This window comes from Scardinius erythrophthalmus, assembly GCF_964197995.2.
Source record: "Scardinius erythrophthalmus genome assembly, chromosome: 6".
NCBI classification, from domain to species: Eukaryota; Metazoa; Chordata; class Actinopteri; order Cypriniformes; family Leuciscidae; genus Scardinius; species Scardinius erythrophthalmus.
The window spans coordinates 7,708,480-7,735,457 of NC_138226.1; the positions used below are offsets into that span (position 1 = coordinate 7,708,480).

At 36.2% G+C, this 26,978-nt stretch overlaps 2 protein-coding genes across 4 annotated transcripts in view; one reads left to right on the plus strand and one right to left on the minus strand.

Moving 5' to 3' along the window:
• pde1a (phosphodiesterase 1A, calmodulin-dependent) overlaps positions 1-677 on the plus strand; it is a 70,583-nt gene extending 69,906 nt beyond the window's left edge. For both annotated transcript variants that reach the window (XM_081368800.1, XM_081368804.1), the window contains one exon: positions 24-677. The gene's annotated coding sequence lies outside the window, so the exon portion shown is untranslated. The remainder of the gene's footprint in view (positions 1-23) is intronic.
• On the minus strand, positions 108-25,654 carry ppp1r1c (protein phosphatase 1, regulatory (inhibitor) subunit 1C). Of its 2 annotated transcripts, none has more exons than XM_081368806.1 (6): positions 25,513-25,654; positions 23,572-23,632; positions 14,934-14,968; positions 14,550-14,616; positions 5,804-5,959; positions 108-5,294 (listed from the first exon to the last, which is right to left on the minus strand). In XM_081368806.1, the coding sequence occupies exons 1-6, from the start codon at positions 25,591-25,593 to the stop codon at positions 5,200-5,202; spliced, it is 495 nt and encodes a 164-aa protein (XP_081224932.1). In that variant the 5' UTR covers positions 25,594-25,654; the 3' UTR covers positions 108-5,199. The 2 variants fall into 2 exon arrangements, with proteins under 2 accessions (XP_081224932.1, XP_081224933.1); XM_081368807.1 differs by lacking the exons at positions 108-5,294; positions 5,804-5,959 and adding exons at positions 7,883-8,011; positions 8,490-8,693.
• Between the last annotated feature and the right edge of the window lie 1,324 nt (positions 25,655-26,978).

Consider the following 26,978-nt stretch of genomic DNA (forward strand, 5'->3'; position numbering starts at 1 on the left):
TTGTCATTTGTATCTTATTTCAGGTCTGAGGTGTGGGCTGATGCAACACTTGCTGTCGTCACCTTCACACACACAGAGGTTGAAAGCACATTTGAGCTCAGGGTCGGTTAAATTGTAAAAAGTAAGTTTATTAAACAGAAAAGCATCAAAAAAGAAGACTGCATCTCACGTAGTCAGGAATGACAGAAACACCTGTAATCTGTTGAAAATTTTGCTTAAGAATTGTTTTTTAAGGGTGAAGCATTTACATTTTTTGCATTGACATTATTTTCATTATAATTAAGCACATTTGTCCCCAATTCTGCAAAGAATTCGCATCCGTGCGAGCGTGCATGTGCGTGTGTGTAAAATCTTACTTTTTGGATGCAATGATTTTTTTTTTTTTTTTTTTGCTTTAAAATTAAAACCATCATAAATTCAGTACAACAAATACCACCATAAAAACTGTACAATACATTTATAAAGTATAATTGTAAGTTTAATATATACATTTTTTGCATTCCTATGAATTGTAGAGGGGACATTTCATTGTCGTGAAACTGTCATCATGCAAAAAAAAGCCTTTTTTTTCTTTTTCTTTTTTTGCGGGAAATGTACCTAGACATTGCTCAGTTTTGTGAGATTAACCTATAATTGTTATGGCTTTATAAACTTTATAAATGTGCTATACTGAAGTCAACAATGAGAGACTGAGACACTTTGTTATTCATACATTTGTTGGAAATACTTGTTCAACATTTACTACAGATTTAATGTTTAAAAAATATGAATATGGTGCTATTATCAAGCTCTCATCTGTTCAAACGCATTTAAAAATTGCCCTGTTGTAATGTAGAAATCTCTTCTGACAACCTTATAACTGATTAAGGCTGATTATTTTCACATAATTTCATTATTTTCATGTGTGTGTGTTGCAAAAGATCTAAAATAACCTACTAGCCATGTTAGCATCAGGGTTTGAAAAAAACTTTTTCACTCACTGGCGTATTTGGCTACTAAATTTCAGAACTTCTACTAGCCAAAACAAAACTATCAGAAATAAACCAGATTATCAGTCACAGCTTAGATTTAAATATATTTATTATTAAATCTGATTCTGAATAATTGTATTGCTTTCAGCTTTACGACAGGCAATCAATGTTTGCGGATACCATTCAAATAAAATTGAAATAAAAACAAAATTCTCGGTGACTTCTCGTATAGTTGCCAAGAGTTGACCTTTTTGCCCTAAGGTCTTGGTCTTGGACATTTATGAGAAACAATGGCCTCTTAATTGGCTACTAGGGCTCTGGCGGAGAGTTAACCCGGTTGAACAGCAGACAGTACAGTAGCCTACAGTACAGTACAGACAGTTGTTCATCACACACCAGTCAAGGTGGCGGTCCAAAACAGTGAAACTAATCATAATACAGACAGAAGTTCACTTCAAGAATGAACTTATGTGTTGTCAGAGTTTGACTTTTGGCATTTGTAAAAAGAGCAAATGGAAAGAGAAAGTGCGATCTATATTATTTCTCTAGGCTATATTAAGTATATTTAGGCTATTCAAGCCACAAACCTGTTACTGAAATATGCACAATACACAATATCCTAGGGCGAAGTCGTCACTACGTAGCCTACATATATTTGTCCCAAATGCTTGTGGGTTTTTTTAATGGAAAACTATGTGAGTGACGCTGTGGTGCGGAATGATTGAACAGCTGGAGTCATAGTTGGACACCGTCAGTGTGCGTATGGTCATAGAAAACAATGTGTTCGAATCGAATTTTAATTATTTCCTCACCATTAACGGAACTTTCCGTAATTTATGAGAAAACGCTTTGTTTTCATTGTTATACGGTAGAGGGCGCTATTACACGTCTTCAAGTTCTGAATGAATACTGAATCTCCTGATCAAAACAACACAGGCGAATAAGAAGCAGAAACAAGCCATATGTACTAATCATATAAATAACGCGATCATCAGACAGCATATAAATCAAAACTGCCTAATGTTACTGAATGAGATCTCGCCCTAGGACGAGCTATCCACCTTATTTTCGAACGCGGAAGTAAACATGGGTCCAATATCCGGTTTTTGTGCGGCACTTCCGTTTCCTCGCTTCCCTGGGCTAAATAACATATCGATCGCGAAGGATTATGCAGAGTTGATAGAAAAATGTTACACATGCCGTAGCAGATGAATACTACAAAGAACTAAAGCCCCGCCTCACTCAGTTAGGGTACCGGACCTGGTTGAAAACACTCATGCATCTAGCTGGCAGAGTGACAAAACTTCACCGGCGCCTTCAGCCCCGCCCTAAACATAGTCGAGCCAACGCTGGACTAATATGGAGGTATTTTGTCATGTCAAATGTATTAATAATGCCATAAGAATGCAACCAAAGCATAGGATGGATAGCAATAAGTAGATGGCTATAAATAGTTGTAAATCATACAAAATAAATGCCATGATCATGCCATTATGCCATGATCACTAGATTTTATACAGGGGTTACTATAATGATTTTGTTTCTCCTTGGAGTTTTTATCATGGTTTTTATTGAGACTTCATAGCCCAGCCACTTTTCTGGTATCGGGTGGTCTTCGGTCTTGTGTTCACGAAATGAAAAGAACAAACATACGGTCGTTTCGATGGTTTCTTCAAATGTAAAGCTTTTAACCACAGGCGAAGGGATTCCTCAGGCCGGCGACACACTGCGTGTCCGTTTTTATTTCGGCTCCCATGTTAACAGGTTAGAACGTGCACACTGCCTGCGTGACACGCGCGTCTCACAGGCGCGGAAAACGCGTGCATGCTATAAATAGAATCGACGCCTATTTTTCACGCGACACGCAAGCGTTTTGGAAGCGTTTCCAGACAAAATAGAATAGGAAAAGATCTTTGTATTTAATTTTACATGAATACATATTAATAAATTACATTTTGATGTTTGAAATTTTAGGTTTTGACAAATGCAGATATAAATGCAATGAAAAAAAATCGATTTTCTAATATTGCACCTGTCAATACAGAACGAAATATTCTGTAGCCTGTTTTGCCGTCAATACTGCCGACGTTGTCTTTGCTGCTATATATATGTTTAACATTAAAGGCCTTCCACAACTCTCTCCCCATTATGTCGAATATAATCACCAATGAATGAGGATCATATGTCACCTAGCAGTGCCGCGTCAGACACGTTTCTGGTGTGCAAAGACATGTAAAACGCCACGCAACAGACGCCACGCAGCCAGTGTGTCTCTGGTCGTAGGGCGCCTGATTAAAATGTCAATGATTTCGATGATTAAAACACTCCTGCTCCAAGTAAACCTTTCTTTTGTATCAGTTTATGACAACCTCTAACTGCACAAACAATCCCGGTCTTCCCCGAAGCCATGACGATGAGTTAGTTGTTAGGAACACTTGTTTAATTAACCGATATGGTGAAAAGTGATCAGCGCGCCAGTTACCGGAAGTGCCTGACCGGAAGTCTCGCACAAAATACCGTCAACTGGCTGCGTCCGTATTTCCGTTAAAAATAAGGTGAATAGAACTGAAGCTTTGGGGCTGACTCGACCTACTTTGTTTTGATAATCATTCTGAATTCGATCTGGATGTAGTCTTTGACAAAAACGCATTTTCTCAGCTTTTTGCCCAAAATGCTGCTTTTTTATTAAACTTAACCACATCAAGTGTTTTAAAAAAAACTTTTTTAAAATAATAATGCATGAATCTAGAATAAAACGGGTTTCACAAAAAAACTTGGAAGTTAAAGTTAAAGACTATATGAAAGTTCTCTCAGTGTGCAACCCTCTATGCATTGTTTTGCAAATGTCTGAGGCTCCTTTTAGGGGAAGGGCTCTGATAGCGATGCCATGCCATGCAAAGTGATAGAACATCATTTATGAATCATAACCCGCCAAATTGGCTTGTGTTGATATGGGATTTTCACCCACATTTGGTCGGTGTTAATTTCAAACCCTGGTTAGCATGAATCAAGCTTGAAATCCATGTATGATGCCCACATTTCAGACACTCGTGTCAGAGGGCCGGTGGGCTGTACAACAGCCGTGTGGGATTCAGAGTCACGTCTGCATAAAAAACCGCCATACCTACAAAAATATTGCTTCTGTCAGAGAAAGATTCATCGATGCCACCTCAGGCTCTTTCCACACGAGGTGATCAAAAATAACGTGGTAGGATGTGATTGGTTTCACAATCCTCCCCATGTATTGCTAAATCATCATCAACGGAGCATCCGTTTTCTTATGCTTTTCATATTACAACTCATTAGAAAAATGCAACAACAAGAAAGTTAACATGAGATAAAACACAATACCAGAATGTTCAATGGTGTAAAAAAAAAAAAAAAAAAAAGTAAACTACTCAAAATTAAAGCTGCAGTCCGTAACTTTTTGGGGTTAAAATGTATCCAAAATAAATTTTTGAGCAAGTACATAACCAGCCAGTGTTCAAAACTATCTGCTTGTCTTAGCTCGATTCAAAACGGTAAGCTTGTAATAATGTTTTTAACTCCAGTGGTACTGGTGGATTTCCGCAGGAAATTCGAGCATGTCTTTGCGTCATTACATCACATTTATACACATAAAGAAGGTGTGTCACGGCTAGTAGGATATTGCGTGTGAGGATGTTTGAGGTGGAGATTTATAGCCTTTTCTCACAGCACTTGATTTAATTAAACATCAATTTGAGATTCACCCGTTGTAAAATGCAAAAGACTTGGAGTGGCTACAGAAAAAAAGAGACATTTTCCGGTGAAAATTCTTATGCTGATCATACTTCCAAAAAGTAGAATCTGTGATTGACAGTATCGGCATGGCGATTGACAGCCGCACATTCTCCTCAAAACATTGGATTCATCCGCGCTGTGCCGTGCCGAGGCACAACCCACGTAAAGTTGATAATTCCGCGAATAAATGCAATTGCAGATTTCGAACAGAGATGGCGACAAAGAGGAAAAACTACGGACAGCAGCTTTAACTACTAATCACTGAAAGTTTAAAGTCTCAGCGTTTTGACACCACGTTTTGGATTGAACATTATTTTGGAGTGACATGACTATATTAATTGTCAACACCTGCAAGATGAAATTTACTTTCAAACTATTTTAATCATTGAAAAAAAAAGTTACATTTAAGCAATAAAAAAAAAGTATATTATAAATGATGTCACTTCCTCATGTCATTCAGCCATTTTTACTCTGTCTGACAGTCTTTCCGTTCTCCGTTGTTCTCCTCTTCCTCCTGGAAAAGTGAAGATGGGTCTGTTTGTTTTTTCAGCACCTTTACCCCTGTGAAGAGATTTGAGCAAGCGTCAGCTTATACCTTTTCATAACAGATGTGACTCTTAAACCATCACACAACAGCTTACATACAATATTTGAATCATAGGCCGACTGAACAAACCAATGCCAATCTCCTTCTGTTCTCGCGCTATAGATTGACTATTAACTTTAACCACACTGGCAGTGACTGAACGAAATATCAAAGTGTTTTCAAAGTTGACGTGTCAATCATATTCTGCTGCTGAGTGGATGTGGCATTGGATTTTCTTTTGGTCAAGCTTCTATTTTCTGAATGCTCAGAATCAAGTTCACATATGTAAATGATTGTAAGTAAATGGAACAAAGAATATCATGTAAACAGACCTTAACCCAAAACATAACCCTGAAATCTGATTGGTTGATAGCAATGCTGTTCCAGGACCAGCAAACAACAAATCAACATAATCTGCAACTCGCACTGAAAACTTTTCCTACGTCACATTTCCATATTCGATGTGCTTATGATCTGGTCCTACCAGGGCCGAATGGTGGCTGGTGCTGGTACGGTGTGTCTTTGCGTCGTGGTGACAGGTCTCCGGGTTCCTCTGACAGTGTGTCCAGGTGTTTCTGAGAGAGTCTCGGAGGAGGATGACTCTCTCTTTCCTCTTGTTGGCTATCGCTGTGCTCTCTACCTGCAGGACGAACACAGCATGAGTCCCAGCATGCAGCAGTCCCAGTGTGACCTGACTTACCTCTTCAGATCCAGTTGACTAAAGTCTAGGTCAAACTTTGATAGCGATCATCTCGATGCAATAGAATATTTACAATTAGGAGGTTACAATAAGCTCTTTTCTTAAAGTGGTGATGCGTGTCATTTTTGAGCAAACAGAACTGCAGAAACAGGCTAATCACAAGCTTCAAACACATTGCATTGACCATCTTTGTAATGCACCTGCACATTAGAAAATAAATCTAAAGTTATACCACTCATATCTACTGTACTTCACTGGGGAAGGACCAAAATTTCCGGTCACATATCAATAACATCAATTTCAATAAGATATTTCAAGTCAGCAATCAAATCTCACAACAGATGTATCAAATTTTGAATAGAGTGCAACAGTGCCCGCCCACTTTTTCAGAGGCGTTGGTTCCGGAAGTAATATTTCCATTAATTTCTCCATAGGGATTTAAAAAAAGCCTTTGTAAAAGCGTGATAACCAGGCCGACTAGCTAGCCTTCAAGGTAAATCACAACATTACAAACTTTATAAAGTATATGAAAATCGATAAAAATACAAATGTACAAGAATGTGTACCTAACGGCTTTAGTTAGGGAAAGAACTACAATCCCATGAAGCTTTGCGAACAGCATAATCAAATAAAAAAAACGATGGAGAAATAGAAAACTACTCATTTAAAAATGATTGGTTGATTATATATGTATATAAACAACATATTTTATGCATATATGTAAACGATTTAATCACGTCATTCGTAGTTCTTCATGGGAGTGGGCGGAGCTATAGAGCTCTTGTGACATGTTTAGCTTGTTATGACTCTGACTGGTGGATTTTTAGTACAGCATCATGGGTAATGTAGTTTTTCACCACAAATTCAGCTGTTAAACACGCTTATTTTAAAAATAAGTTGAAATAAATACGGGCTTCCGGCATCAACAGCAGCAAATCGCATCGTAGCTCACAGCAGTTATTCAAAATCAGTTTTCCTCATGGAAAAAATGAATGGAGTTTTTACTTCCGGAACCCGACTGTTACGCACCATAGCCCTATTCTTAAGTAAAAAACAGGTGACACCTTTATCAAAAAGGTGAACTGAAATGCAGGAATTTCATTCTTACCGTCATTCTTTTTCTTCTCTTTCCACACTATCTGCTACTAGTTTGCACAGAAATGACATACTTCACCTTAAAGCCTCATTACATATTTTATAGTACAAATAACAAATTCAGCCTTCATTTATACATCTGAGAATGAGACAATTTGGAGGTGGAGATGACAGTAACATTAGATAAACAGCACTTACTCAAAATTATTTTAATCATTCCTTGTTTTTTTTTTATTTCAAGCTCCAAATTTTTTTTTTATTTCATTGTCTCTACTTTACAAGTGAACCAATACCCATAAAGAAATTGTTACAACTTATCTGAAAGTGCCAAAATATGCTGCCCGTATTTCTGGTGCCACAGATATACATACTGGAAATATTTCAAATGTCATTTTATCAAATAGAAAAACAAACAGGTCAGATCATTTCAGTACAGATTTCAAAGTGAAGAACAAGCATTACATTTGACACAAATAAAACCAATTAAAGGAAGTCATCACTGGAAGGGAACTTAGAAAGAGCTGAGAAAGTACAATGCATGTATTTAGAGAAAACATGTCTTCTTATTCCAAAGAGTGGAGGGGACAGTAAATGTTTGGGACGGGTCTACGGTGTGCCAGGTACGTTATTATGGCTATCGAGAGACAGCTGAAGGACTGCTCAAGTTTTTCTGCTCACTTCCTGAGGTGTCTGCTGTGTCTCCTGCATATGAATATACAAAACAATGGATAATAATAATGTTGAAAATTATAATAGAAAAAAGAATGAGGATTTTAAAAGAAAGTGGAGGAGAGACAGAGACAAAAAAAAAAAGTCTTGTCAGTAAAGTCCAGCAGATCTTCCGTCCAAGCAATCAGCTAGCAATCACCAAGAGATTGTTTATGGAGGGTAAAAGCACTGGAAATTAAAGAATAAAATCAATAAATAATTAAATAAATACAAATAAATGTGTCAATCAATAATTAATGTTCGACAATTAAATATCTAAATAATTAAATGTACACATTTATTTTGGAATATTTCATAAAAACACAATTATTGTTAAAACATGTTTATCCACTTATACAAAACGAAAACTGCATTTAAATAATCTAATAGTAAAAGGCTAATTTCTGATGAATCATGCACTTTCGGCACGAGAGATTTTTCATAATAATGAAATATTTTTCACAATTATTAATTACATTCAGTAGTTTTTGACAGTAGCTAACATCTTTAAGAATAATAACATTGATTGAACCATTCATTTTTTGATTTATTTAACTGTTAATTGGTTTCATTGTTTAATTTAACGTACTTTGGTCCTCCATAATGATTTATTTATTTGACCCTGAGATTTAACCTTGTCCCTTCCCAGTTTTTGTTCTGGACTTACCCCCGGCCCCACTGCTGCCTGGCTGCCCCTCAGTACTGACAAAAGACTCATTGCCATTGGGCTCTGAGCTGTTGTGATTGGCCCACTGAGCTTCGTTGGCAAAATGCTGTGCTGTGATTGGACTGGGCGTGTCTGGGCTGTCAGAGAGCCCCGCCTCCTGCTGCTCCTGCCTCTGAAAGTGCTGCTCCACCACCAGCTGCAGCTCTGCACTCAACACAGGACACACAGCACAGCGCCACACAGTGGACACAGGCTATCAGCACAGGCGTGCGATGTGACACCTCTGAACCCCATCCAAATGTATGACATCAATCAAGGTACACTCAACGGTCGGCTATGAAATTGAAAATGAATGACTTACGAGATGTATGCATGCTATGTATATCTCAAACCAAGACGTTTTTTTTTAACTTAAAGGAGAGTGTTTATGCATTAAACGTATTTATATTTACTTTTAAAAACAGTACAAAATGCTTGTTTCATCAGTTGGGCATAGGGCTGGGCTATAAAAATATTTAAATATTTGTAATCACTCAAAATGTCTGAGTGACACAAGCGAATTGTTGAACTCAGTTGAATGAATCAAACCTGCTAGCTTTAATGAAGTTTTGTGTATATTAGCGTGCCGCAAATTTGTCTAATGACAAGCTCTTCAGATAACTTGAATCTCATTCAAATTAGCATGATATTCACAATGTTGCTTCATTTTATATCACCAGCAAAATCAATGCAAATACACAAAACAAAATAAAATCATATACATTCTCAATTTATCGCCCAGCCCTAGTTTTTATCAACAGCACAGTATTTCTTATTGACGTATCAGAATAGAGAGCTAATGCACTGTAAGCTGATATCTCTCATGAAGCAGGTCTGAAAGCATCTTAAGAGCTTTCAGAAGGTTTCATCTGCAAACCTGATGATGATGTTGATGCCTAACGCTTACAGTTCTCATTTATACAACACTCATTGTACAAAAGACAATGATATAATTTACCAAAGTGTTAAAAATGTTTTAACAATGTTTCCTTGTTTAAGAAAAAATCTACCCTAATCAAAAACTTGAAAAAGCAAAATAAAATAAAATAAAATCAAGCTACAAAACAGCAATTCCTGAATAACTAACTAAATATACTGAAAAAAATTATTCGTTGAATTTACTAAAAAATTTTATGGTAAGTGGTCGCACACAATTGATTTAAGCTACATTTAAACAAATGCATTAAGTTGAACTAAAATTTAATAAGTTCAACTTAATACATTTGTTTAAATGTAGCTAAAATCAATTGTGTGCAACCACTTACCATAAAATTTTTTAGTAAATTCAACAATCATTTTTTTAGATAATAGAGTGCAACAGTCGAGTTTCAGCAGAAAAAAATACCATTTATTTTAACACTGTAAAACCCAACAAGTTAACTCAACTCAAACCGATTGAGGAAACTGATTGCGGCAAACCATTTAAGTTTAAAAATAAATACATATGAGTATTGTGAACTTATATATATTGAGTCATCAATATATATATGTTCTCAATACTCATGTATTTATTTTTAAACTTAAATGGTTTGCCGCAATCAGTTTCCTCAATCGGTTTGAGTTGAGTTAACTTGTTGGGTTTTACAGTGAACCTTAAGATTTTAATACTAACAAAAATATCACTTGACACAGACGTACCATTAGCTTTGAAGTTTTTCAGTAATTAAATGTGAATAAAATTCTACAGAAGGCAGAATCAATGTGATTTCAACATTTAACAAAACTATATTTCACTGCAGAATTCCTGTTGAAGAATGACATAAAAATAATATGTTATTCTTCAAAAGGAACTTGGCGAGTAAAAATTTGTTTTAAATGTAGTTGAAATATCTACTGTATATATATATCTATATATATATATCAATTTTAAAAACAGAACATTTCTGAATACTTTTTTTTTTTTGCTTCAATTTAACGTTTGTAATATAATGATTTACACAGAGCTGGTTTGTTTAATTCATGGCTCTGTTAATTGAAGATTATTTTGAAATCCCTATGGAGAAAACGTATGGGAAAAATGCAATCAAGTTCTGCAATCGAGACCACTGCACCACGTACAGTACACTCAGCAGTTTTACCCTGGAAGGAGTTCAGCTCTCCACTTAAATGGATTTTGTCACTATTCAAAGCAATCTTCCCCAAACTTTTCACAATCTCTGGCTAATGGACAGATAGAAGATCCCTACTTACACAAATGAGGTTTTGACACCACTGAACCACAACTAGCCCACACCAGCAGAGCGAGCAAGCTTGGCATCTCCGCAAATCAGATTGCTTTAGCTGTTTCTGCCCTGCACCGACCCAAAGGATGCTGAGTGTTCATTCAAAACTGCTCTGCCAGGCTGTCCATTTGAGGCCATCTCTCTAGAATGATGCATCTCTCTCTCCTCCCCCCACTCCAATCAATAGCTCAAGCTAATGTGAATTTAGCACGTCCATGCCAGGAAATGGCCTTGTCCATGAGTCAGCGAGGCGGACTTCACCGCTCTCCCTCCCCCATCTCATTGTCTTAAAACCTCTACTTTGTCGCAAACGTGGCTTGACGGGCAGTGCACATGCTTCATCATGTTGCATGGTGGCACTTATGTGCAGACAACGTGAGTCTGAATCCTGCTTGGGTCATTTTCTACTCTATACTGCCCCATTAATTGGACAAAAACACATTAAAACAAGTATTATAATAAATACTCCATTCAAAACATTGCATGTGCACTGATAAAAAAAAAAAAAGAGAAAAAGAAAGATTTACACTGGACGGAAACCCCACAAGAAAAGGGAAACAGTGGCTATACACACTGCAAAGTTAAATGAGTGACATCTAGAACTGTCACAATCTTCGATTCACAGTTGTTGGCTTACTAAAATACTGCATAAACTCCACAAATAAATCATAAATAAAGTCGGTATCACTTTACAATAAGGATTCATTTGTTAACATTAGTTAACTACATTATTTAAAACACCCCTATTATGCTTTTTCAGATTTGACCTTTCATGTAGTGTGTAATAGAGCTGAATGTAAAAGGTCCGAACTGTGCATCAAAGTGCATGACAAATGAAGTTATGAAAGTTATGAAGAGTCGTCAGTAATTCCAGTCTTACTTCCTGCACAAACCGTAGGATTGTAACAAATTTGCATAATGCCAGTCTATGGTCTTCATTGGCTGCCTCTGAACAATGTCTACTTTGACTCGTCCTCAAACACTGTAGTTGTAGCCGAGGCCTGGAAGAGTTTGGTTCGTGTTATCAACATGTTAAGAAGACACCGTTTTCTGCACTGTGAAGGCAAATCCACTTTGCATGCACTTCCAAAGAATGAGGACTCCGTCTCAAATTGATACGGTAAAACCAACGCCATCGTCATTGTTCGTATCACTGTGTATTAAGTGCTAAGGAAGATCCGGAGCTGAAATTCAGGTATGGTAATTGACATTTCGTGACATGCGCTGTAAGTGGTAGACCAATCACAACAGACTGGGCCATCTGACCAATCAGAGCAGAGTAGAAAGGAGCGGTTTAGAGAGACTGAATCCTTTATCGAAACCCTTTCAGACATTGTGAGAGAAGAGGTGATGCTGCAGTGTATATTATTAGAAATTCAAGTGTTTTTCGATCTGAGGGCTTGTAGGAGACCTCCAGAACACATTTAAAAATAGCATAATGGGGCACTTAACATGAACTAACAATAAACAAGAGTATTTTTATTCATTAAAGGTTTAGTTTACCCAAAAATGAAAATTCTGTCATTAATTACTCATCCTCGTGTCGTTCCAAACCTGTAAGACTTTCATTCATCTTTGGGGCACAAATGAAGATTTTTTTGATGAAATCTGAGAGCTTTCTGTCCCTCCATTGAAAGCTACGCAACTGAAACTTTGATAATTCAAAAAGTTCATAAAGAAATCGTAAAACAAATCAAGTTTTACGTCCAAATTTTCTGAAGATACACGATTGCTTCATGTGATGAACAGATTGAATTTAGGCTTTTATTCACATATAAACATTGATCAGCGCACATAAACAGAAGCTTAACTGAACAAACCTCATTGGTTCTTGCAGAAGCTCAAACGTGCAGCGTAACACGAGAATGAACCTCATTGGTTCTCGCACATCATGCGAACATGCTTGAGCTTTTGTTTACAACAACTGATGTGTGTGTTGATGAATGTTTAAATGTGAATAAAAGCATACATTCAATCAGTTCATCATATAAAGCGATCGAGTCTCTTCAGAAAATGTGGACTAAACTGCTAAAATGTGGACTAAACTGCTCAATTCATATGGATTAGTTTTATGGTCTCTTTATGAACTTTTTGAAGCATCAAAGTGGTAGTTGAGTAGACTGTCAATGGAGGGACTTACTTGGAACAACATGAGGGTGAGTAATAATGACAGAATTTTCATTTTTGGGTGAACTTACCCTTTAACATTCTCAAAGATGAATACATTCTGTAAAACACACATTGTTCATTGTTAGTTCATGTTAGCTAATAATGCATTAAGTAATGTTAACAAACGAGACCTTATTGCAAAGTGTTACCATAAAATCATTGCAGCTGAAAATCAGGAAAGAGCAAACACAAAATGAATCTCTAGCTATTTGATTAAAAAATACCTAAACAATCAAAAATTGAAATAAACTTAAATCTGAAAAGCTGTTAACTAGATGTATTTAACTGTGCAAAAAACGAAAGTCTTTACTTTGAATTAAGCTTGGAAACATTTTACGAATGAAAATGCTTTTTAATGAAGAACTATATGGTCAAATGTAGTTTACTGTCTTATTATATCCTATTATATATCAGTTGAAAAGTCTGAGACCACGCTGAAAATCTGGGATTTCGAATCTAATTTAAACCTGAATATATATATAGATTTTATTAAAAAAATGAAGGAAATGTTCTTTTTAAATTTTAAACACTGCACTATTTCTAGGCCACTAATCAAATAATATGTTTGTGAAATTGTGACTCTCAGATGTCGTTGCTTCCCATGAAGCTCAAGACGCTCTTCGAATTTTTCTCAAATCATGCTGGAAAAAACACATGCTGCAAAATAGACGCATATTCACTATGCTGTCAGACCTCTGGGAGTGTGTGTGGTTGAGAGCGGAGGAACTGTGTTAATATTAGCGACTGATCCATAAGCACGAGCAGTGTGAGCAGTCTGTTGAGTGGGCTGCATGTGTGGGTCATTGGATGCAAGTCACCGCCTCCATCGGTGAAATATGTGTAGTGTGAATGTTAATGGAGAAGATGGCATGGCTGAGTAAGTGTACTGTGGATCAAACACACAGATGGCATAGACAGATCATTCCTACTATGCAGTACATTTATTGCATTAATATAGTATTTTTTAAAAAGATTGAAATTGCTTAATAATTCAGTTGATTTTACACAATGTTCTCTAAATTCTGAGCTGATGTTTTTATTTTTAATTGATAATCAGTTTATAGATTTTTCGTACTATCATCAGAATCACTTTCCATCCTGTTAATTTTTTTAAGGTTTTAGATTTAGTATCAGTTAACTATAATAACCCTGGCATATTATGAACTGTATACAACTGTATAAATATACAACTGTTATTCAAATAATATTTATAATACATTTATTTATATTATAAATAACTATAAATAAGAAAAAAATGGTTTGTTTGACTTGAGCATGATGCTATCAATATTATTAACGGTGTAGAAAAATATGAAAGTTTAGCTAACTCTCTATCATCACTGAGACTGGGGTGATCTGACTGGTGTCATTGAGACTGGATGAACCTTGTTCACCATATTCATTTTCTAGCTATTATATAAACATAATCAAGTTATAATTAAAAAGTGTAAGGCAAGGCCATTTTTTTCTAAACATCTGGTGCATCCCTTTATAAAAACACTACCGTAAATTCTGGCACATACATTTTTTAAGAGCTAAAAAGGTACTGCATAACAGGAATGACTCAGATGGTGTATGGTTACGTAAGAGCCTGAAACGTCACATAATATGCAGATGGTGTATATGGTACCTCTCATGGTCGGTGGCGTGTAGACGCTCTGTTTCCTCTGGGCTGGAGACAGCTGGGCACTCTGGGCCTGGCGTGGACAGTGGAAAAGCACAGCGTGAGAGAGGGGATCTGATTTCACACAGACTCTATTTCAGGAGCTTTGCTCCAGCAGGTAATCAATGACAACTGCATCAGAACTCCATCCATCTCGCAGGAAAGCTGAGCATCTTAGCATAGAGAGCTGTGCAGAGAAGAACCCGGAGGCTTAGCTTACATTACCGCCACGTCCACTAAGACGGCTGAAAAGAAATAGCGTGTGATGTCTGATACGGTGTGAGTGAGGAAGATCAAATCTAATGCCTGTGTTAAGTGCTGGGTTCTCTGTTATTGCTTTAGAGTACTCACCTCTGTTTGATTTCCTGTAGTCTGCTTGTCATCTCCTGAAGGGGGAAAATCAACACAGGGACTTACTGTTTTCGGTGCTTTATAGATGCAGAAAACGTAGCACTCCAAAGAGAGAAAAAAGATACTGCATTATCAAAAATAGAGTTCTTTATTGGCATCTACTCTATGGTTCCATGAAGAACCTTTAAAATCCACGAACCCTTTTTAAACCTATTTAAAGGTTCTTTACGGTGGAAAAAGGTTCTTTCATTTATTAAAATGTTCTTTACACTTTGAAAACATTCGTTCTTTTAAGAATTGTTCACTGAAAGCTTCTTCAATGACACAAAAAGGTTCTTATATGGCATCACTGTGAAATACCCCTTTTGGAACCTTTGATTTTTGGTAACACTGGTTTGATGGTTCACTTTAGACATTCTATACTAAGTAACTTTGCAACCACATGTCAACTACTCAGCTTAATATCTGCTAACACTTTATTGTGATAGTCCCCCAACTTATATTCGACTGACTATAAGTAACTTTGCAAGTAAATGTCAACTTATTCTACTAACCCGAACACTAACCTAACAGTCTACCAATACTATAATGAGAGTTTTTTTTTTTTTTTTTTAGCAAGGATGCAATAAAATGATCAAAGGTAACAGAAAAGACATTTATAATGTTACAAAGAATTCATATTTCAAATAAATGCCTTTCTTTAAAAAATAAAATAAAATAAAAAAATCCCGAAAAAAATTTATCACAGTTTCCACAAAAAGATTAAGCAGAAAAATTGTTTTCAACATTATTAATAATAAGTAGAGATGCACCGATTGCAATTTTTTCGTAAGTATGACCTGCCGATTTTTGCCCTTTATGATTTTCTTTCTAAGAATTATATACAAACAAAAATCTACTTTTCTTCAATGCAAAATTTTATTTTTGTAAAAAAGAAAAAAAAAAAAGTCAAAAGTCAAATTTCAAAACAATACAATTTCAAACAACAGCATAAATAAATATAATAGAATAAAGAGAAATATGAAATAAACACAGCTGTAAGTTTTTCAGGTGGGTATTTAATATATTCAGGTTAACATTTTTGTGCCAGTTATGCTTGGTAACCCCAGTAACTTTTACAACACCTAATTTGTACTGTAAGTTCTCATAGTTGCACCTTAAAGAAGCACACAGAGTAGTGGGAAAAAGTTGCTTGTATTTGCTGGTATATTACTGAGAGATTAAATGGGCATGGGCCGCACACAGAATGTGACAGTTCAGTGTAAGCCACCAGCCTAGGTCATGTGATCTTACAAAAAAGTCATTTAATTACTTGATTTTCGTCAAGATGAAGAAACATAAACAAGGTCTTAATTTAAATTTTTGAATGGATAGTTCACCCAAAAATGAAATTGTAATTTACTCTCCCTCATGCCATTCCAAACCCACAAATATTTCATTTTCAGAACACAAATGATATCACCCCATCCCCACCCCCCGCCTCAGATTTCATTAAAAAATATCTTTATTTGAGTTGTGAAGATGATTGAAAGTCATGAGGGTCAGTAATTAATGACAAATTTCAGTTTTGAGTGAACTAACCCTTCAATGAGCATGGCTGTACAGATAACACTGTGACAACTGATCACGTCTATCCACATTTCCCTGTTGTAATATTGTTGTTGTTTGGTTTTATACAGGCGTCTGATATTGATGAAGTCTGGGCACACGTATCTGTTGGGATGCTGACGTTAGAAGAAGATGCACATCTCTCTTCTAATCTTCTCTACCCTGACCCAGAGTCTACTGTCATCATTGTTGGGGGAAGTATTGGACAATCTCCAGATCCTACATCAAGCAATTTGCCTTTTGTTTGGGCTGTCATATGCCATATTTGGATTGCTGCTACACGTCCAAGTTCATCCAAAGAGTGATGCTTGACTTGGGACAGAACAAAAAAAAAAAACTAAAACTAAAGTGGCTTTTTGAAAAGAATTATGTAAACCAATGCCAACTTGTGGTGACCAACCCTGTGCCATACTTAAGCTCATCCTACTGCTACCTCCACTGTTTACAAGAAGCACACACTAAATTAGATTCTGTTTTTGATTTGTTTAAACATAGTTCTAATACATTGCTGGTGTAATTCATAATAGCAAATGTGCAATGACAGTTGGTGTAGAAGAACCATAAAAACATATATTATTTAATTTTGAACTGTCTCTGTGTGTATAATTGTAAATGTGATTAATGGAACCTTTTTTTCATTTATTTGTAATGAATGTTTGAATCTCTTAAGTTACTAGAGTAACATGTTCTTGCAAAAGGCTATCGGTTTGCATGGTTTTAACAAGTAAATCCAATTGCTGTAAGTAAATACAACCGAGAAATACCAAGTTGCAGGAAATGTTATATTAGTCAACTTAAATAAATTTGTTGTTTGGAAAACACACATATTGCACTGGAAATGATTTAGTTACTTGAACTCATGTGCACAGTAAGTGTACAACACTAAATAAGCATTTGTTAGTACAACATACTATTATCATTTCACTTGTTTATTGGAATTTACAATGTAATATGTTACATGATGGAAACAATCTGTGCTTCATTTATTCTAAATTTGTATGTCCACAAATTCAGTTAAAGGACACTAGGGGTAAAGCCAAATTTAGACCAGTAATGTCTTATTTGATCCAAGAATGGAATACGTTAGGCGACTAACAAAATTAGATTTTAGATTCCACTCCCAAGTTTCTTTTTCATAATGCAAACTGCTTTTAGGAGGCCGACCCATTTCTTTCCCTGACTGCACTAAGTGGGGCTTATACATTATTTCAGATGTTGAAAAGTGGGGATATTTGTTCAAATTCAGGACTTGAAAGAGCAATTTAAACTTCCATGGTCATTATATTTCTTTCAGGGCAACTTGCATGCCCTCAAAGCGTGTGGATGACGTGAGGAAACAAACTGATTCTTTAGTGGTCTGTGGGCTCTGAATGATTTTATGAAAACTGGAGTGTCCTTATAAACCTTTCTTAATTTGCATATTATGCAGTGAGGATCTGGAACATTCGCAATCTGATATTCACTGGAAGGTTGTTATTGCTGCAGCTTCAATGAACCAGAAATGTCAAATTATTCCTTATGATTTTGTTCACAGATATTATTGCACACACAGAAAAAAGCGTTCAGATGAAAACATCCTGATATAACATTAAATATCTAAGCAATGTTTTTGAATGAAAAATACAATAAAAACAAAATATTGTGAATTTTAATATATTTTAAAATGTCATTTATTTCTATGATTGCAAAGCTGAATTTTCAGCATCATTACTCCAGTCTTCAGTCTCTTCATAAATCATTCTAATATGCTGAGATGGTGCTCAAGAAAAAATATGAAAGAATAAAAATATGAATTTCTTCAAAAAACAAACAAACATACTGATACCAAACTTTTGAAGAAGTCACATTAAAATATTTACAAATGTTATTAGATTTAAAATACCAAAGTTGCATTTATATTGAATAAATATAGTACTTTTAGCAATAAAAACAATAGAAATATTGCTTGATCAACATGATTTACAGTGCGATTAAAAGTCATTGCAAAACATGATTTTAAAAAAGTGAAATTAGTTCCGAGAAAACAATTGTTAGTTAATGCCATTTCATAAGAATGAAATTCAGATATGTTTTGGGGGCAACTATGCTTTTAACACTAATTTGTTGTGAATGTAGTCTGTTTTGTATCGTGCATTCATACAATGAAAGCTATTATGTACTGTGAGGAGCGTATGCACCATCAGCAGGACTGACGTTCCACTTGTTTAAGGGGGAAAGAAGACTTTAAAAGCCCCTGATTTCTCTTAAAGCCACTGAACATCTTTATTCCCTGACCTAATAGCCACTTAAGCCCCTAAATGAAGTCTGGATCATGACTTCAGACCTGATGTTAAGTGGAAACAGAGGTACACAGTGAACCACAGTAGCCAGAAGAGCTTTCTTCTTTTATGGGCCCACCGGCTCCACACATGAGGACCTTGTTAAAAAGACGAAACGTACAAAACGTCCCTGCCATAGACACAGGTTCTGCTCAATGAGCACTGCACCAAATTACCACTCTAACCGCAATAACAAGCCAAGCCACTTTTCAACTTCATCTTCTGTTCGCAGTTACACGTTGCCCAGTTTATGACAAGCGGCGCTCGTGTGACGCAAGTTCTTAAAGCTTCAAAAACGTTCTTTATTAGGGACCGATTCCAAGTGTTTTGGATCAGAGGAAGAAATGCCAGCCAAACAAAGAGGTTCTTGTTTTGTGAATGCAGCTCTGTGCGTCCCACCTCTTCTACACGCCCCTGCGATCTACATCAAAAATCACAACCGCAACTCGACAACAACTACCCAGCGATCAATCCGCATCAATCAGGGAAAACAAACAGCATTTCCCAGTCATTTGTCAGGTTTGAATGGCTTTGCTAGAGAGCATGTCATCTCTGTTGAGTAAGACCTGGCGAGCGAAGGCAGAGCATAAACGGTCTTAGTCAAGGGAAGCTTTGAGCTCATAAAAAGGCCTTCTTCTCAAGCAGAACTGGCAGATGGCAATGCTGGCTCCAGCGGGAGGGTTTGGTTTAGCTTTATCATGAAAACCAGTCAACTCTGCCAAGTCAAACACGAGAGTATGGGCACATATGATCTCTGTGAGTTTCCAGACAAGAGTCCACAGCGCTCGGATGAAGTGGATCATCGCTATGTTTATTCACTGATATTGAACAACTTATGAAGACACTGGATGTTCGAGATGATATACCACTGATTCTTACGACACAGGACAAAACATGTCACAGCTTAACCACACGCACACACAATTTTTTTATCAAAATTATTACATTACTCACCACCCCTAAAATAGCTTTAAACCATTACTTTATGCATATTAAAAAATATAATATCATACAATATAATATAATATAATTTAAATATAAAAAAAAATACTAAAATAAAAATAGATTTAAAATGTTTCACAGCTTTATCTCTACCTTTTGTAAACAATGCCAGATTTAAAAATAAAATAAAAGAAACAAAATCAGGCAAGATCAAAGGTCATCTTTCCATATTTTACTGGCTATGATTTCAACAACATCACACAGACTCTAGTGAGTTATATATTTCATTTAAAGTAAGTGTGCTTTTATTTTCTGTCACAATCATGTCAACTAACATTGTAAAAAAAAAACTGTTTGGGATTTTTTTCTATATTTTATTTGGACCTATCAGAAGCTGGATTTAATACATTTGTGATATGCAAAATATGCAAAAACTCTGAGGTGACAATGTAATTGATAGAGCTGGAAAATCAATTTGAAACCATCCTGTAATCTCAATTTATTCATTCAATTAAGTGAATGCTAAATTTACCATTATTTAGCAACAAAATCACTCATTTTGTGAGGAAGTGGAAGAAGCAGGACAGGTTCATTGAAACTATTTGAACTGATACACAAACTTGATTTTTTCTTCTGTTCTGTAGGCTGTTTTGCAGTTCTCAACAATCACTCATGTCTGATCTCAAAGTACGCATAGCAATCAAAAGATTCACTGTCACAAAATGAAAATATAACATCATACGCTTCTGTAAAGTTTTTCTGCCTTCAAGTGTTTCTGGGAAGTTCCAATTTTCAAACATGGAATAATTACGATGTGATGTGTTATAGATTTTCGGTCGGAATAAATTGTAGGCATTGAGCAATTTCATATTTCTTTCTCTCTTTTCACTTGACTAACACAGGAAGCTTTTTTAGCGCTAATGCAATACTGGAGATCAAAGGATGTGCATTAGGTGTAGAAATGATGATTTATCTGTGTATTTGATCATTTTCATGCAGCCACAGAGAATTATGGGAAGTTTTGTCCCACAAGCCTGGCGCCTCATAAACATGGCTAAATGTGCTTTCTGTCAAGCTTTATTACTGTTTATCAAAATATAAACAAAGTAAATTATAGTCTTACAATTAAAACTTAATTATGAGCAATCCCAATTAGCCATCACTCTTTATTTTCCCAAGTAAAAACATTGCGGTGGCACTCAAATCGTGAACATGACTGTTATGACATGACTCGAAGGCAACATTTGTTTGGACTCTAGAATGATTTCTCTACATTTACAGTGCCAAAAAACGCTTTCTCATGTGGGCTGTTGAGTGGGATTAGGGTCGAGGTTACCATGTTTACAGATGACGCTAGTGTGTTGGTATTTCCCTCAATTAGAAAACTTTATTGATTCTGCTTCCATGTGGAAAACATATGAACTTCGTAAGCATAATGTAAGTTTGATGGCAAAAGTCCTCAGGTAAAGACTTCAAGAATGTTCCATGCAAGTCTTGAGGAACAACTGCAGTGTGTTACCCATTGAAGCCAGTTTCAGACTGGCAAAAAAAAAAAGGTAATTGTGAGTTTAAACTATAGAAATGAAGTGAGATAAAATGTTACACTGTCAGATCGAAATTTGCCATTGTGATTTAAAAGTCATAATCATAAGAAATAAATATTAAAAAGAAATAAATATTTTCAATTGTGGTTTTCCAAATTGTTGAAAATGATTGTTTTTGTGAGATACAATTCAAAACTCACAGTTGGTAGATACTGAGTCACACTGTGAGATTTAAGCCATATTGTGAGACATAAAGTCACATTGTGGCATATAAAATCACATTTGAAGATATGAAGTCATATTGTGAGATATAAAGTCACTATTGGTAAATATAAGTCACATTGTGCTTACATTACTAGACTTAAAGTCATCTTGTGAGATTTAAGGTTATTTTGTGAGATTTAAAGCCATATTGTCAGATCAGATGTAAAGTCACAATTGTGAGATATAAAGTCACTATTATGAGATTTAATGTCACATTGTGAGATATAAAGTCATCTTGAAAGATTTTAGATCGCATTGTAAGATTTAAAGTCCTAATTGTGAGATATATAGTCACTATTGTGAGATAAAGTCATATTGTGAGATTTAAAGCCATATTATGAGATATAAATTCACATTGTGATATTTAGGTCTAATGTTACATTAGACATAAAGTCACCTTGTGAGATTTATGGATATATTGTGAGATTTAAAGCCATATTGTGACATTTAATGTCACAACTGTGAGATATAAAGTCATATTGTGAGGTATATAGTCACAATTGTGAGAATATAAAGTCATATTGTGAGATATATAGTCACTATAGTGAGATATAAAGTCACATTTTGAGATTTAGTCACATTGTGGCATAAGATCATTTGACATTATAAAGTCATATTGAGAAATGTTGTCATATTGTAAGATATACAATTGTAAAATATAAAGTCGCATTGTGAGATGACAGGCTTACACTAAGACAGACAGGGCTTACACTAAGCCAGGATTAGGCCTTAGTTCATTTAGGGCATTTAGGTAGCTTTTATAAACATCCCTTAGAAAAAAAAAAAAAAAAACATTACTGGTGTGCATCTTGAGACAAAACAATGGCACTGACATGTTTTATGATATATCAATGCAAGTTGCTTTCAGTTAAAACGGCTCAAACATGCATTTTGGGACTAGACCCAAGCCATGTCTGTGAAACTGGGGGGTAGAGTCACAATTGATATTACGTCACATTGTCAACTATAGTTCTAGTCAATTTTGTATAGTTATATTGTGAGATGTAAAGTCACAATGTAAGATATAAAATCACAATTCCCTTTTTTATTTACTCTGAGGTGAGAACGGGCTTCTATAAGGGTCATTTGCAGAAGCACATACTAAGTGTAGGTATAATTGAATCTCAACAAAATACATCCCAACCATTTCCCAAGCAACCCTGAACTCCCCTCATAGATAAGCCCTATCGTTCTACGTTAAGGTTAAACTGAAAGTTGACCCAGAAGAGACAACGCTTGAAAAAGATGACAGAGCTACGGCTCAACGGTCTACACAGACTGGCCGTTCGCATATGCTGACGCCATAGGTGGGTTGTTTGTGCTGATAGCCTGTTGACCATTGCCACATTCTCAGCGTGTTGTCCTGTTCCGACCCAAGGCTAGATTACAGACGCTCCGACGTGAAATGACCTCGCCAGACCTATCATATTGTCCTTTAAACCAGAAGAGCACATTTCCTCCCGCAATATCATATAATGATTGTACATGAGAATTGGAGAGGGCCTATTTTCATAACAATACAGAAACCCACGGCTTTATGTAAACAAAGGCAGAAATTCAAAAGGAATACTTCACAGCTGAACCCTTACAGCAACCAAACCTTGAAAAACACCACCAAATGATGCTCAAATACAGCAACTCTGGTTTGTTTTTGAGAGCAGTCATGAGTTCTAGCCCTAATGCATCAGGGATGCTAAATCATCAAAGCAAACATATAGAGTTTGAGATCTGTACAAAGAGTGAATACTGGGAACTTTACCCTAAAGGTTCTGCTTAATGAGAGGCAGACCGTTCACTGTAGATTCATATCTTTAAATTATATGCATTTAGGTTGCACAAGGGCTTCAATAGTAGTTCAACAGAGCTTTGTTTGCTACAACCCAACAGTCCATATAGGTTGAACCAGCTCTTTCAGTGAATGTAAACAAGCATGCAACATGTTTAATGGTTTAAGGCTCTTACCTGATGCACTGGGCTCATTGTAGATGACCAATGTGGCTGGAGTTGGTCTGCGCTTGCGAATCTGAATAGAGAAAGAAATACATTTTATAATAATTTTATAATTCACAAAAGTGGAGGTAATATATTAATAAGAGGGATTATTAGGCCTGACATGCAGCGGAGTGTCTAAAACCCCTTGATATCACTGTGATACACAGCCTTGAGTGGCTTTTTAGTTTATTATGCAGCATCCTGCTGGGGGAAAAAAACCCTAAGCCTAAGCTGGTTTTCTGATCTTAGTTGGTTTAAGCTGGTCCCCCAGCCTGACAGGAAAAAGCACTCTAAAACAGTTAATAAACTAGCAAACCAGCTAAGGTACCAAAGCACATTATTTAATAAGGATATAAAGAGCAATTCTTCCGCTTATATAGTTCACGAGTAGGCTACCTCAAAATGTTACTTAAAGAAACATGATCTGTCACCTTTTCAGAGAGGGGGTTTGTCTGTGATCCAGGTTATACGACAACTTTGAACATGGCTCATCCAAATAGGTTTAGAGTCATCTCCATCTAGTTGTAGTATTACATGATACTTTTAGTACTTTTGTAAGTGTTGGCTGACAATAACAGATGGCACATGGGTGTAAAATGTTCATGCTGACTGATTTACCCCATGTGTCCGGACACCAGCATTTGTTTGGTGATTCACTGGGGTCAATATAATCAATTCCCTGAAGAACGCTGCTGGGTTTAGATCACATTTAGCCTCACAACATGCTGTCTCAACACATGTGAAACAGCATGAGCTCACTCAACAATGTTGTTCTCCATCCATGTGTTTTAAATATACCAAAACATTAGAGTCAGTTTGATCAGAAATTAGAAATATCCTATAAGAATTACCCAGTGTGTGTACCCAAGCCCCAGACAACTCACTGGCTGCATGACCACAAGTTTCTCATGATCTTGGATGTTGCAAATGCTGGTGGTGTCACCAAGGTAATGTTTTTTAACTTGGTAAATAGCTTCTTGGATGCAGATAGATTGAAAGCAAAAGTTTCCAGCAAAAGCCAATAAGCTTGCCAAATGTTTATCCAGCATGTGTTGATTTTTGGCATGTTGGTTCCTGAGAAAAAGATTTATGCAAATTAATAATATAGGGGAGACCAGGGCCAGTTGTCACAAGGCTTATATAAAATTTTGAGTCAAAACAATTTTGACTGAAAAATTTGAACTACTACCAGCCTGAATGCACCAGCAAATAAAATCACCGAGCCTTGAACCTGCATTGGTCCGGGTTCATTTTAAAAGAAAAAAAAAAGTCTCAAGAAGCAAGAGCGAATGCCGCCTTTACTGATGGAGAACTTACTCAGCACAAGAGAGAGTGCCACTGATTGGACATACCGGCATCATCATAAAATCAGCCCAGCACTTTCCTGTTATCACACTGTCAGCAACAGCACCAACATCAAACACTTTTACTGCCAGACATGCAGCCTCTCTGCTGGATCCGGATCCATCAATGAGCAGCTCTACTAGCTGGAACACAACAAAAATCTAGTCTGCTACATGCAACCACAATTACATTTTGTTTATGATGCACGGTTTCCCTTTACCACCAAATTCACACTCATTGCATTACCATTGTCATTTTTAATGAGACAAAAACTATTTTGGCATGAAGTATTGAAATGTAAAAGCAAAGAGTAAATATTTCATTTCTTCCTCACACTAAAGTGCATGCAAAACACTATTTGTTTGACGCATTACTGTTCTGTGCACTAAAAAATTACATATTTACCAAGCACTACAATCCCACTATGCATGAGATCATATCATAAAACTGATTTTGGCATCAATCTGCACAGATCTGTGGCTTCAAGACCGTCTCAAGGGAGCCAGAGAGCAATGCAGGCCAGTCTCCATTAGGCACAATGCAATAAAAGAGCCTCTCTCTACTTACATGCTCGGCCGCTTGGGGATCCAACTGGCTCTGGAAGAGTGGAACGGCAAACTGAATTTTCTTGGGGCTGTTGGGCTCCATGCTGAAAGAGAGAGCTGACGGAGAGAGAGATGGAGACAAACTGGACCCTACTTATCAGCCCCTGTATTTTCTCTCTCTCCTGTACGTCCCGCCTTCCTTTACTCCACGGAGAGAGAGAGAGAGAGAGAGAGAGAGAGAGAGAGAGAGAGAGAGAGAGAGAGAGAGAGAGAGAGAGAGAGAGAGAGAGAGGATCAGCCACAGAGACAAGCAGAACAAACAGTCAGTCTGTCCTTCCCACATCCATGTTGTCCCACTCACTTCGCTTTGCTCCCGTGTCCCATAAACCTCACAGAAGCAAGGATTGGCTGCAGGTCTTTCTCAGTGTGAGTTTTCCGACTGCTCCGGGACACGCTCAGATCTCTCCCTGCTTTGCTTTTTCTCTCTCTCTCTCTCACTATCATTAGCAAGACTCAGAGCAATGCAATATAAGCTCCCACTGGGACCTGCTGATGCTCCTACATTATTTATGATCCTGATTCAGGATGCTGTCGGCAGTTTTCGCATCACATGGCCGGGTTTCTCTTCATAGACACGGGTAAACCGTGAGACAAGAGAATGTTCTTTATAATGTATAACACGCTCGATCACACTGGCACTTCATTTATGGTTTTTTAATTATTCAGGGATTCTTAGGAGGTGGGAATGAATCACTGCCCTGCTAAACCTGCCATTTTATTTTTAGGCAGAGTGGATGTAGTGTGAATCAAGGGTTTAAGACAAAAGTGAAGAATGTTTTTGTGAAGTAACGTTTTAAAATATAAAATGAAGATTCCCATAACTTTTGATCCAAAGGATTTCCATGCCTTTTCCAGGCATCTGTGACTGATATAGTTTTTTTTTTAATTAATTTAATAAAGATTGCACTCACAAAGAGCAATTTCTAGCTGATATACTGTATTTTATATTTAGCCATCCTTTAGAAAAAGAAAATCACATGCAATATAATAGAGAGCTTTGTGCCATTGGTTTTTGCACTTGTAAAAACCCCCTTAGAAAATGTTAAAATGTAGTTTTAAATATTAGTATTTTAAAGTTGAGCATAATTAGAAAATTCCTTGGAATTTCCAGGTTTTCAATAACCCCGGGAACCATGTAACAATGTTTTAAAGTTGGTTATAATTAAGAAATAAGTTTCTCAAATAAGTTTAGTAACTTGAACAAACTAAAACAAATAATAAAAACAAATAAAATATTAAAATAGATTTTTTAGAGTAATACAAATAAACATAATTACTAAAACTTGAACAAAGCTTAAAATGAAAACTGAAAATATAAAAATAAAAGGTAATTGGAATAAAAATATTAAATAATAATAAAATAATGCTGCCCTATAAAATACACACACACTCAAACACACTTAAAATCTTAATTTTCTCATATGCCTT